At 39.4% G+C, this 12,777-nt stretch overlaps 3 protein-coding genes across 6 annotated transcripts in view; 1 reads left to right on the top strand and 2 right to left on the bottom strand.

Moving 5' to 3' along the window:
* Positions 1-4,258, top strand: part of WWC2 (WW and C2 domain containing 2) — a 95,432-nt gene extending 91,174 nt beyond the window's left edge. For both annotated transcript variants that reach the window (XM_085058737.1, XM_085058738.1), the window contains exon 23: positions 1,573-4,258. In XM_085058737.1, coding sequence (XP_084914863.1) covers positions 1,573-1,639 — 67 coding nt within the window. In that variant the 3' untranslated portion in view covers positions 1,640-4,258. The remainder of the gene's footprint in view (positions 1-1,572) is intronic.
* The window catches only part of LOC146438277 (uncharacterized), an 89,931-nt gene that overhangs the window by 36,860 nt on the left and 40,294 nt on the right, over positions 1-12,777 (bottom strand). The gene's annotated exons all lie outside the window — the stretch shown is intronic.
* LOC146438278 (claudin-22-like) lies at positions 6,901-7,554 on the bottom strand. The gene has a single exon (XM_085059892.1). The coding sequence runs from the start codon at positions 7,552-7,554 to the stop codon at positions 6,901-6,903; it is 654 nt and encodes a 217-aa protein (XP_084916018.1).

Here is a 12,777-nt window from a genome sequence, read left to right on the forward strand (position 1 = left end):
GGGAACTCATTAACCACTACTGGTGCCTTGCTCAAGGCTTAGTATTAAAGAAAGATCTTGAATCCCTCCTCTGTTTTGTGTCCCTTCTCCTTTTGGTTGTGAAGCAACCAATTACCTGAAGCAATTAATGAAGTGTTCTTGCTTAGCATAAGCCAGAATGAACAGTCTTTCTCTTAAACCTTAATTCTAACTGGTCTGAATTCCTAAAAGGCTGGCCAGTAAGTGGCAGGGCTTGCAGCCTGGAGGCCACACTTCTACATAAAAAGAAATATAAATCCATTGATTGAAAAATACAATGCTTGCTTTTGCACACAGAAACAGTACTGCAAGTTAATCTGCTTTGTTTTGTCAGTTAATACACATTTTTAAAGTTTGAATTTTTAGATTCCTTTATAGGAAATTTAAGTCAACTGCTAATAAACATGAGACGTTTTTTCCTTTTTTTAAACCATCTTTTGTGAACAGTTGGAAAAGCCCATAAGCAAGTAGGGGCTTGTAAGGCAGCATGTCTTGCAAACCACAGCTGTAAGGGATGCAGAGTCAAAGCAAGAGAGAAAGGAAAGGGGTTCCTCAGCAAAGACGTCTTACAGCTGAGTTATTTATCTTCATTTTGAAATTCAGTGCATCGTGAAGATTTCACTTTCTGTGCATGCCTTGAGAAAGGATTTTGGTTAGTGCTGGTTATATAACAGTCATCACAGACTGCTGCCTAAATCTACAGGAACATGTACTGGTGCTCAAAACTTCACTCCCCTGCAAGAAGGGTATCAAAAGGCTCCATTGTCCTTTATTTTCTAGTCACCACACAACTAGGAAGAGAAAGCCAGTTTAGGTTGGTTTTCTTCTGAGCTACTGTTTTTCATGGGAACTCGTAACTTCACCAGTGGAAAACATGGTTTAGTCTTCTGGATAAATACTTACCTCCTGAGGCTGAATTGTACATGCCCTGCTAGTTGGACTTGTTACAGTGCTGTGGCCTGAGACTAATCACAGAGAGACATTTTTAAACCTCTCAAGAAGAATGACTCTTCTGAGCTTTAATTTTTAAGCCCCCAGTACTTCTCTTCTGCTTTCTAGCCTGCTGCTAGGCAAGCCTGTGTAAACTTGTTATGCTTCAGTTGTGTCTCAGTTCCTAAGTGACAGAAGTAGTAACAGCACAGGGGAAGCAACTGGGAGAATTCTGCTTCTGTGAGTTTTGCCCAGACACAACTATTCCCCCCTTGCCCTTTTCCCATGTCAGGATAAAATTATTTATTTTGCCTTCTCATGCCCCCAATGAAAATATCATCATAGGAAATTCAGTGACTGGAACAATATTTCAGTCTTATCATTGCAGTTATTAATGAAATTCTGATATTTTTCTCATTCAAAATTAGAATTGCTTTTTACATAAATCTGCCTAAGAAGGTAATTGTGTCAGAATGCCTCATTTGTTGTAAATTGGTTTTCTGTGTATTTTCCAAACCTGTGTTTTGAAGAACAATGCTGTAACTTTAGCAACTCTACAGCAGATGACATTGGAGTCATGCCACAAATGGTAAAAATATCCCTTGTTTTCTTTTCTAATTTCAGGGAGAAGATAGCATACTTCACAAGAGCAAAGATCAGTATACCAGCCCTTCCAGCTGATGATGTATAATTATGCATTTTCATTGAAGTGTTTTTCCACTTGTTCATCTCTTTTCAGATGAGCTTTGTAGTTCCAGTGATGTGCTTTCAAAGATCTTCTATTTTACATTCACTATTGATATGTTTATTTGTAAAATATAGTGAACTGAGTTGTTGTAAGCTTAAAAAATGGCAAAAAAACCACAACAAACAGAAAACCAAAGTAGATTAATTTTGGTATACTGATGCTGATTTTGTACAGTTTGTGTGTATCACATCTGTGTTTTTATTTTGTAAAGATGGAACAAAGGAACAGAGGCAGTACTAAGCATGTATCCTGTTGAACTGCACTGTGTTGAGAAAAATTATGTTCAACAGACAACTGTTTATCTTTTCACTATTTTCATGTGAGCAGACTGTGAAGATGGCTATTTTGCCATGCAATACTTTTGTACAAGAGTGTAACTTTTATAGTTTAAAGTTAACCACAAGCATAAGCTCCTTTCCAAAACATCCAGGCTGCCTCGCAACAGCTGCTGATTAGATTCATCACCCACATTGTAATTTTGTTTCTGAAAATAATTTTTTTCTGGTTTTGTTTTTTAATACTTTGTAGGAAGACACAGAGTTCAGAGTTTAGTTTTGTGAATGTACAGTATTTTAACCTGCACTAAAAGGTTTCTTGCATCTGCAGGAGAGTGAGAAAGGCAAGGCAGACAAGTAACCCTAAAAACTTACTTTGAGACTACCAAAAGAGGCAGCTGCCTTCTGAACAGGATGAATCAAATTCATTATACCAACACTGAAATCAGAACAGTTATATCCATTGTGCACTTAAAAATGAGAGTTTCTCTCTGTTAATCCTTTGTCCTAGGGGCTGTCTGATTGCCTGCTAGGAACACATGAAGGAGAGTGCTAGGTTTACAGAGCTAAAGATGCTTCATTAAAGTATTTATACCAGAAAAAAATCTCTCACATGCTAACTCCAATATCAGAAGTCCTATTGGTAAGGTAAATCCTTTCTGAAAAAGAAAAGCTCATGACTAGAAGTCTGCACAAATTTCAGTACAATAAATAATAATTTTTAAAATATATAATTGACCTTGTATGCAGTTGGGGGTGCACAGGTTTAATGAATAGATGTGAATGACTTGTTTGAAATACGTCTTAAATGCTTCTTCTGAGCAGGCTGCTTCATCAGGAGGCAGCTTGGATGCCTTCTGTTAGAAGTTCAGAGCACTGGATGTAGGTGTTCAAGCAGTCCTGTCTTGGTAAAGCAGGGGGGGTCATCTGTGGGTACTGTGTAACTAGGTGGATATTGCAGAGAACAGAAATATTTAATTTTCTACTTAGTATGTTGCACTCATATGTATTTCATTCACTGGCTACAGTTTTCTTCCCCAAACAACAAGCCCCCTTGCGTGGACTTCATCTTTCGGAAATGCTATAATTACTTGGTGAGCAAACGGAAACAATATAAGCACAATATGGTCGCAGCTGCCTTAGATTCAAAGTGACAATTCTGTGATGAGAGGTCTGTGTAACACCCAAGGGCTTTCTTATGCACAAATACATCAGTTCACTGAAATATAAAGCAAACATGCTATTTTGATCAAGATGATGGATTGAACAGCCTTTGTGAATGCCCCATTTGTTTTTTGTGTCTTGGGTTTGAGATAACATTCATGTTTGAAAGGTCAATTAAAAGAAAAAAAATCTGGAATTACTTAATGTAGAGGTGAAATGAAGGTTGACAGTTTCAGCTTCTCAATTTGATTATATAAGGTGTTTGTAGAATGATGTTTAGAGGTCTACTTTATGATTTTTCTTTTATTTATTTACAGTCTTATTTATGTTCTGTTTAATATAGTTCAGTTCTGGCCATAAAAATATTTGTAATGAAGGATGCTATTGTGAAAAATACTTAGAGATGTCTAAATTCTTGCCCAGTTAGCTGTTTTTTCTCAAATGTTGAATATATTTTTTTTAAGTATTATTGTCTGATTTGTAAGCATAAGTGAAGTCAAAACTTAAGTATTGCTGGCTTCAGCTTACAAAACGCCTTTAAAAATGAGAGGCATATTCATGCTCTTCATTTTCCAGACTGGTAAAGTTGAACATATTTATAGGCAGCTTTTAACAATTCTGGGTTTGGAGTTTGGGGTTTTTTTTACTAATTCAGCTTATCACACTTGAAACACTCACTAGAATAAGCTAAAATAATACATACAAATAAACTCCCATCAGTTTAAAGTGATAAATATTACTCTTGCAGTGAAATTTACTCTGCACAGCAGGGTATAACGAATGTAATTAATTCTATTGCCAGGTACCAATGTCACTGCAGTTGCATATATCAAAATGTAAATATTACTGGTTCAAGAATATTTAGCCAAATGAGCAAAGTTTAGCAGAAATTGTAATAGAACACAAATCAAATAATTTTAAGATTATTTTTCTTTTTACTATTGCTATGTTTATACTGTATTAAATATCAAATGCTCAGGACTGAACTAAATATTTAATCAGGTTATATTCTGAATGTGTTTCTGTTCTAATTTTGTCTGTAAGAGTATGCAAATACATTACATAGATTAACTTGTCTCTGCACTTTTCATGTGTTTCAGTGATTGGAAAATACATTTTTTTTAACAAAGCTGTTTTCCAGACCAGTATTTTATTTATTTTCTTGCTCTTGTATCTCTTTATATGGTCTTTGCAGAAACAGATGGCTGCTACTGCTTTGTCAATGTGAAATCACGCTAGTTTATAGAAAGTTCATGTCAATCACTGACAGCTCTAAGGATAAGTTACATGGAAACTGATTCATGTACTTGAAGTTAGTTCTTTACACTGATGAAGTAAAAACTGCACCAGCAATGAACACAGTTGAGTCTCCTCCAGACAACATCTCATTATTGCTGAGAAATACTGGCTTTCCTTAGCGAGAGAGAGAGAGATTGAGCAGGGATAGAGGTGGTCATATTCTCTCTCTCTCACAATGGATTACATGGCATTATGTCTGAGAACATTTAGTTTACACTAAATTATACAGGCCCAGCAAACTTCATTCAAGGCTGTACTGCATTAGGCTTTGGTAATGCATGTTAAACTGGCACTACAAACTCTTTCAGACTTCAACTAGTATTATTTTGTAAAAAATACATTGTTTAAAACAGCCCTGGTAGGAGTTCTGCCATTTAAAATATGGTTAAGTCTCCATACAAGCCTAGAGATCTAAAATTTTGTACTCACTCCAAGCCATACTACAAAAACAAAATCTGCCATTGATCAGACTTGGGAGAAATACAATGGTGGCTTAGATTGCCATAGCTCATCAAGTAATGTAATTAAAATTGGAAATAATAGCGATTAAAAGTAAGAAAGAATCCTACCCTCATCTTGTAAACAGTAACCTGTCTGTTCAGCAGGTCTCTCTCTTTCTGTAACACAAGCAGGAAGTCAGAAAACCAGATATCTGCCCTTTTAAAGTCTTCCATTTCCAATTTCCAAATGCTGATGGGCGTCTTGTATATCTGCCACTGCATACTGCTCTCATAAGTGACAGACAGGTGATAAGCAGATTGTGGAGAGGAGTAGAGATTCCCCTAGAATTAAAAAAAAACCACCAAACCAACCACTGAACAGTGCATCTGCTGTTTCCCATTGGGGCAGAATCTCTGGGATGTCTTCATCCCAAATCTCCTGGGCTATAGTGTAAGCAAGGGACAGGGTCTCCAGACATCACCTAGCAACAGCTTTTTTTAGCTTCTGCTCCATATCCTTTATCTTTTGACTGTCCAAGACTGGAGATCACAAAGCTCAGAAGTCCTAGTCCATTTGATGTAGATACTAAAATTCTGGAAATCTTCTAGAGGCAAAACTAGGGAAAAATAAGTCTTTACACTGTGTTCCTACATTGTTTGCCAGAGTCCCATGCTCCAAAGCTCTGGTGCATTTAAGTCTGAGATTTTTCCAGCCTGGGTAAGTAGTTACAGGTACCAGTTAAAATCCGTCCTAGCACAGACAAGAGAAATCCAGCTAACTGTAGGCTGTGTCTGTCTGCCACATTCATTTTTTTGCAGTCACAGAAGCACCAAACCATTGGCTTATGCAGGCACTGTTCAGCCCAGTTCTTTGTCATGCTCTGTCACACATAAGCAAGAGTTAAAACAATGCCTTATGAAGCACGAAATATTTCTCTCCTCCCTCCTGCTTTGTGTGGCCTGGTTCCATGTGCAGTGTTTGCAAGACTGGCAGGAGATATGATAAACCAGTAGCAGAAAAGTGTGGCAGAAAAGTAGCAGAAAAGTCACTTTTCATTAGGTTTTGGTTTGTTTTTTTAAGAGAAGCATATACTTGGCTTTCCATCAATCAGCTAAAGCATTACAGAAGTTCTGCTAGTTTTGGCATCTCACAGTTTGTTTTAAAGTTTTAATCCTGATGCACTCAGAGCAAATGACACTGTCTGCTTTGTGGCCAGTTAAATGTCACATGTTTAAAGTCAAAGATTATACAGCAACATGTTCCAAACATGACTGAAGGGAGCTTAAGGGACCTTGGATAGGATGCATAATGCCTCACAAGCTGTGTCAGAGGACGATAGAGCTACATTGGTTTTTAAAGCAACATTTCTCAGCCTATTTTTGTTGCATAAAGTATGCAGGTGCCAGAAACGTTTGGAATAACTTGTATGGTCAGTTTAATGTGGCACACTGGGAAAATACAGCTTGCTGGGTCTGAGGCACCCACACCATCACACCCCATGCACAAAAAGACAACAGCAAAGCTTGCTACAATTTCAGAAACCAACTATTTCCAAATACACAGAAAAAACATTTGATGCAATGCAGGTATTCAGACTGTTTATGATAGGAAATCTCCTCTGTTTGTATGTCACTGCATCAGTCAAGTGGAAAATTGCAACAGGAGTCAAACTTTGGGGCTTATTTCATTGGTTACATAAAAAAGGAAGCACATTTTGCTTAAAAGCCAAGCTGTAAGAGAATAGGCACATTCATTTCCAGGATTTTACAGTGCAGTTAAGAAAGCAAAAGCACCTTTTCTGTGCAGTCTATGAAAACTTCAGCATTTTGCTGCAATTTTAAACAGTTCCACAGGTGAGAAAATGCATCACCTTCCAATACCGGTTTATGGAGAAAGCAGACATCAATTTAGGAAATCGGCTAGGTAAAAAAAACCCTTTGAATTACTACCGGAACAAGCTTCTGGCTTGCACCAGGGTTTGGAAAAGATGGGGCAGTATTTCTGTACTGCTTAAAACCTTCCATTTTAAGGCCTGGTTTCAGTTTCCAAGCGTTGACACTGATCCTGCTGTTCTGCTACTGCATAATGGACTGAAGACGGATGGACTTCAGTGGAACAGATTGTGCAATTAAGTAGGGATCCTCCTAATATAAGACAAAATCCAGCAAGCCAGCCAACAAACAATGCTTCCCCAAAATCCCACCTGGGAACAATATCTGGTATATTCTCATCCCAAAATTCCTGGACTGTGGAATGGGCAACCCAGGAAACTGGGACAATAGCTGTAATCCCAGATATCCAGAAGAGCATTCCTCCAAACAGCAACAACCGTTTCTTTTGTTCCTGTTGTCTTTCACCAATTTTCAAACAGTCCAACCCAAAGCCAGAGAGCAAGAGGCCCAAAAGCCCTAATCCATTGGAAAAAAACATCAAAATCCTAGAAATCCTGAGCTCTGGAGGCAAAGCCAGGAAAGAATCAAAGTCTTTGCATTGCATTCCGCCTTCTTCCTGGACGACACAAGCTTGCCAGAGTCCCATGGTCCAGATCTCCAGTTCATTTAGTTCCAAGTTAAGATTTTTCCACTGGGGTAGATAGGTGGTGAGACAGGACAGGACCCATCCCAACAGAGAGACCAATATGCCACATAATTGCATCACTGGTTGATAGACCAAGGCCATTATAAGAGCAGAGCCCTGGAAGCTTGAGAAGAAAAGTCTCCCCAGTAGTTCTGTACCTACTGCTACCTTGAGTGATGGTGGAAGCTGTGATGATTTTAGGTCTCTGCTGCCCCAAATATAAGCCCTTGCTATTAACCCTTTGCAAGCTCTGAAACACTTTTTTGTTCTTCACGAATATAAAGTTTCACATAAAGGACGAAGGACTTCACTAAACCATGAGTTAGGCTTTCCGATAAGGATTTGATCTGTTACCTTCCAATTTGCTTGGTAAAATTATATCCCAATGCCTGATGATTACAAGCCTGAGGATGAACAAAGAGGGCTCTATGACCCCTCACCCTAAAACACAACAGAAATCTTTGTGCTTCAATACGGATTAATTAGATTTTAAGTGGTGATAAAAAGGCAGCTCAGTGTGCAACAGGACTTCATTGTAATAGCTAAATTTGAGATTTCAGGGATGTAAATCAAGGCCTTGTAAAGAAAGGTAGACTGTTTGCCTATAATCTTTATTCTTAGACTTCCTCAACATACATAATGGCTTATCTTCCACTGCCCTGTTTTATGTCCCCAGCACTGTAAAAGACGCTTTGTAAAAGATCCTTACGTTTCACATTTTCTACATTCATTTCTTTTAAAATGGGCTTTGTTTTGACTGACTTTTAAGGGAAAAAGGAGACGGGTATGGTGAAAGTACCGTAGAAAATGAAATCCTAGACATCCCTCCACCATAATGAACCCAGGCAGATCATCAGCCAGCTTAAACTTTACCTGCCCCAGGACTTCACCTGGTAGCAGCTTACAGCAGCTCAGTGTACCCTTTCCCAAAGCCCATGTCCCAGATGGCACACAGTGTATTCACTTTGTATCTAACAACATTTGGCACTCAATGCTCCCAGGGCCAGGAATGCCTAGTACACCTTTCTGATCAAAGCAAGATACCATTATGCAATTACTCCATTAGGAAATCCTGCTTTTTCCTGCTCTCATGTCAGCTACACTTGTGCTTATCTACAGGGTCAGAAGGAGAAGATCTGTTTGCTGTTCCCCTTCCCACACGTAACAGCATATCCTGTATAGGAAGGAGCTGAGTAGCATGAACACATCCACATGTGTATCACCCAAAGATGTTTTCCAGTCTTTTTTGACTTCCTAGGTGTGATAATGTATTTATCTGTATATTTTAATTCTCAGTTGTTCAAAATGGGTTATGTGATGGGAAAACATGACACTGCTTTTGAAGGTTTCCAAAATTGTGAAGGGTATCATTAAGAACTGTCACTGTGAGATGATCTTCTCTTCCTCATTTTTATACAGTCTTAATTTCTAACCCTTGGTTTTTTTCCTGTCAAAAGCTGCGAAGAAAAAAAAAAAAAACCCACAAACAAAAAGCCCAAACAAACAAAAACAAGCCAAAACCAAAAAGCCCACAAAAAAACAAAAAACAAAAAAAAATCCCAGAAAGATTATCCATCTCCATTTTTCTTGTGCACCAACCCATTAGTTTGACAACTTATACTTGATCAAAATATTACCATGCACATTACCAGCAGTCACCAAGTTTATAACTGACAGCACTGGGAACAAATTGCCACAAGCAAGCCTGTAACTTTGGCCATCCAAAGGCATCTTGAGGCAAAAGAAAAACAAGACAGATCAATCCTGCATTCATTCATTCATTCACAGTCCATACTGCATTTTCATATTTGACAGTGTTGTTTCTCTCCCCTGTCTCTGTTCAGAGCAGGAATGCTAGTTTTGGAAATCTTTGTGACTTTCAATCAGAATCTCCATAATGCTATTTGAATCATTTTTAAGATAAACAACCACAATTTAGGAGTGATTCTGCTCCTTCAGGGGCTACATGCTTATCTGACTTTAAAATCACAGTTACTGAAAGACTGTTATGGAAGCCTGTTGCTCTTCTCTTGAATGTGAACATTTAATACTTTCTCCTCTGCCCTTAATTCCAACAGTCAATATAGCCTGAAAGCACAGCATCAGGCATGTGAAGTCCGTCTATTTTGCAAATGTTGACTACAACTAGCACAGTATGCCAGCCTTTAAATTTTAGCCATCAGAAGCACTGGGACTTCTGCATTAGTAAGATCTGCCAATTAAGTTCTGCAACTTGCTATTAATGATGCACTAACTTAGAGCACGAAAAGCTTCCTTACACTCTTCTGGATAAGGTTATATGCAATCAATCCTTGTTCTTTCACAGGGGAGAGGAAGGTAACACCTGCCTTGGCACCAGGATAGTAACTTTGCTTGGAACTTACTGATCTTATGAATGTACATTCTTAGGTCAGTCACTGCCTTAGTCCTCTCTCCCTTGTCCTTCTTTCACACTCTTCCTCCCAGCTGTTACTTTCCTCTCACATCTAAAGTCTCGTTCTCAGAATAATTGCATTTGGTAGATTTGTGCCTACACAGAAGGTGAAATGTCAGAGTTACTGCAAAGCCTGAAGGGCTAGAATTGGGCTCCCATCACTTCCTGTCCTACTGCTCAGGGCAATTTGAAACACAAACTCAGGGTTTACTGTTACACTGCTATGACAAAAAACATCAGCTTGCATCTGCACAGCCTGAAACAACAGATCATCTCAGGGCGTTTCAGTGGAGATGGCCACTGACAGATGGCTCCTGGGCAGGCAGGGCAGGGAAGGTACCTGCCAGGGACTCTGCAGCCTGTGGCAGGGCCTATGCACAAGAGAGCTGCTCCAGGACAACTCTGCCCCTTCCCCTCCCCCTGCTCCCCTTGTCAGCCTCTGCAGCAAGGACTGTGCTTGTGCAATACAGGCTTGCCAAGAGGAAAAGGAAGAGCAGGTCAGCTACCACTGACCACTGTGCTTTCAGGTAAGGAAGGTGAGGGTGGATTTAGAGGGAGTTTTGACTGTGTTTAGAGCATTTCTTTTCCTATTTGTTTTTCCCTATAAAGTCTGAGGTATGTAACATATAGGGATATCAGCCTACAGAGGAATTCTGTATTCTTCTGCCAGTGAAGAATATAGCACAGGTCATACAGGTTCAATAATACTTCTAAAGCACTGGAGATTACATAATTCATTTAAACTAGTTCCAAGCGTCATTTTGCAAATTGATTTTGACTAGACTAAAGTAGAATAAGGGTGGTCAATGTGCAGTTAAGTGCATTAACTTTTTATTCCTCATAAAATCATTTCAGGCTGAACACAAGGACTCCAAACCTCACCGCAAGTGATATATATTCTCTTTAAAAGCTACACTAACTTCTGGGAACCTCCAGGGCCAGAGATAGATACACTAATACTTTACCCCCTGCAAAGAGTACTAGAGAAGTGTGGTCTTTACACAGCTCTGCAGCCCACACAATTATCCCAATGTTTATTGGTCAGCGTAAGTGGAAAGAAATATCAGCACTTTGGGATCTGATTAGGCAATTTAATCCCACAAAAGTGGAATTATGAGACTGGCTCTTTCCTACAGTTTCAGTTCCTTTGTGAAGCATGTTCATGTTGTGGGCTTGTTTATTCTCCTCCAGTGGTCCAAAAAGTGTGTTCATCTGTGAAGTGTGATTGTTCCCAATAGTATTGCCCAGACACTGCTGTAATTTTTGCTAATTTGAAGATAGTCCTGCAGTTCTCTAAATCTTTTTTTTGTTGCTCATTTAAATACCAAGTATTTTCATGATTCATTCTCAGGTCTCTCAATTTTAGATTCCCATTTTATAGACACATATGCAAAAGATGGAAATCAGACCTAGTGTCTAGATTCTCTATAGCTGAATTTTCATTACAGCCAGTAAAAGAGCTGCTGTCAGAAGTTGGCAAGGTAGTGTCTTCAGCATCTTACTATGAGTGACTTAATTCAGTCAGTTTGGCAGTCTTTCACTTTTCACCTTATTGCTTGAACTGAAAGTTATCAGAGTTAGCATTTTCTTACCCAACTAAGAATCCATTTCTTTGTGATGCTGGAGCATCTTTAGGGTTTGCATAGCCAATGTGCTCTTCAGTGAAACCACAGAAACACCAAGCAAAGAGCACAACCCATACCACTATCCATACTGACTTACTCTAATCTGCATTTAAGTGAGGTTTGACAAAAATTATGATTTGTATTGGTAGAGCTTAAGGTTTCAGGGTGCTTCAGAGAGCATCGTAGTACAGAGGTCAACATCTCCATGAGTGTCTCCACCTGCATCACCTGTGTCTCCAACTCCTGAGAGTCATAAACTTTGCAAGAGAGTGGCAGTGGGAACATTTTGACCTGCTAAAGTAGTAGACTAATCGAAATTTTACTCATTTATTCCTAAAGTTACAATGGTGGTTCTTCCGTTTGAGCTCCTCTTTATTTCCCTCACTGAAATTACAGTACCAAGTTAGACACAGCCTCACTCAGAGCTGAAGGGGTAAATATAGTGCCTATGTGATAAGTTCAGCGAATCAAAGCAACACAATGTCCACTGGTACTCCACACTCCAACGTATGAGTGGCACTCGTTATACTTCTGCTTGAACCCTGGTGCAATCCACAACAGCAATCTTTAATTACGGGCACTTAGAAGCTATTGTGAAAGCGAGCAAGAGGCAATATGGAGAGGGGTATGCCAGTTATGAAGATAATGACAATTACCATCTTGAAAAGGGAGAAGCTAGTAACTTTAAACACACAGCTAGCTCATGGTATCATTACACTTTCACAAAAAACCTAACTCAGTATTTGGAGGTGATGATTTATGAGACCACATTATTTGTTTCTGTATTACATCTGAAGACAGCGCCTCTCAGTGAATGCTAGGACACTGCTAGAGCAAAGTCACAAAACCAAACAACTGGGTATTTTGTGCAGAAACCAGAGCAGAATGGGAGAGTCCAGCAAAGAAAATTATCACAAAGCCCATGCAGTGAGGATGTCGCAGCAGTGCAGCCCCTGCAGATGATTCCACAGCGCTGGTGCACCAGAGCCAGTGCAGAGACAGCAGGGCAAGGCTGAGCTGAGCACAGCAGGAGGATGTGGGGATTCAGCACCTTCAGAAGAGCCAGCAAGGGGCTGCAGAACCCTCGCAAGTGGCTAAAGGGCACAGCATCACTGTCCTGAACAGGAGCTCTCTCTTCAAAAGGGCATGTTCCCTGCCTTTCAGTATTGCAGGGACTGCCCAAATCTGCATACCTTTCCTCTTCAAACACTAGATGTAATTCATTAAGCAACTTTAGCAAGAGCCTGTTACGTATGCAAAAGAAAT

Source organism: Lichenostomus cassidix, chromosome 4, assembly GCF_008360975.1.
Source record: "Lichenostomus cassidix isolate B80296 chromosome 4, HeHo_3.0, whole genome shotgun sequence".
Taxonomy (NCBI): domain Eukaryota; kingdom Metazoa; phylum Chordata; class Aves; order Passeriformes; family Meliphagidae; genus Lichenostomus; species Lichenostomus cassidix.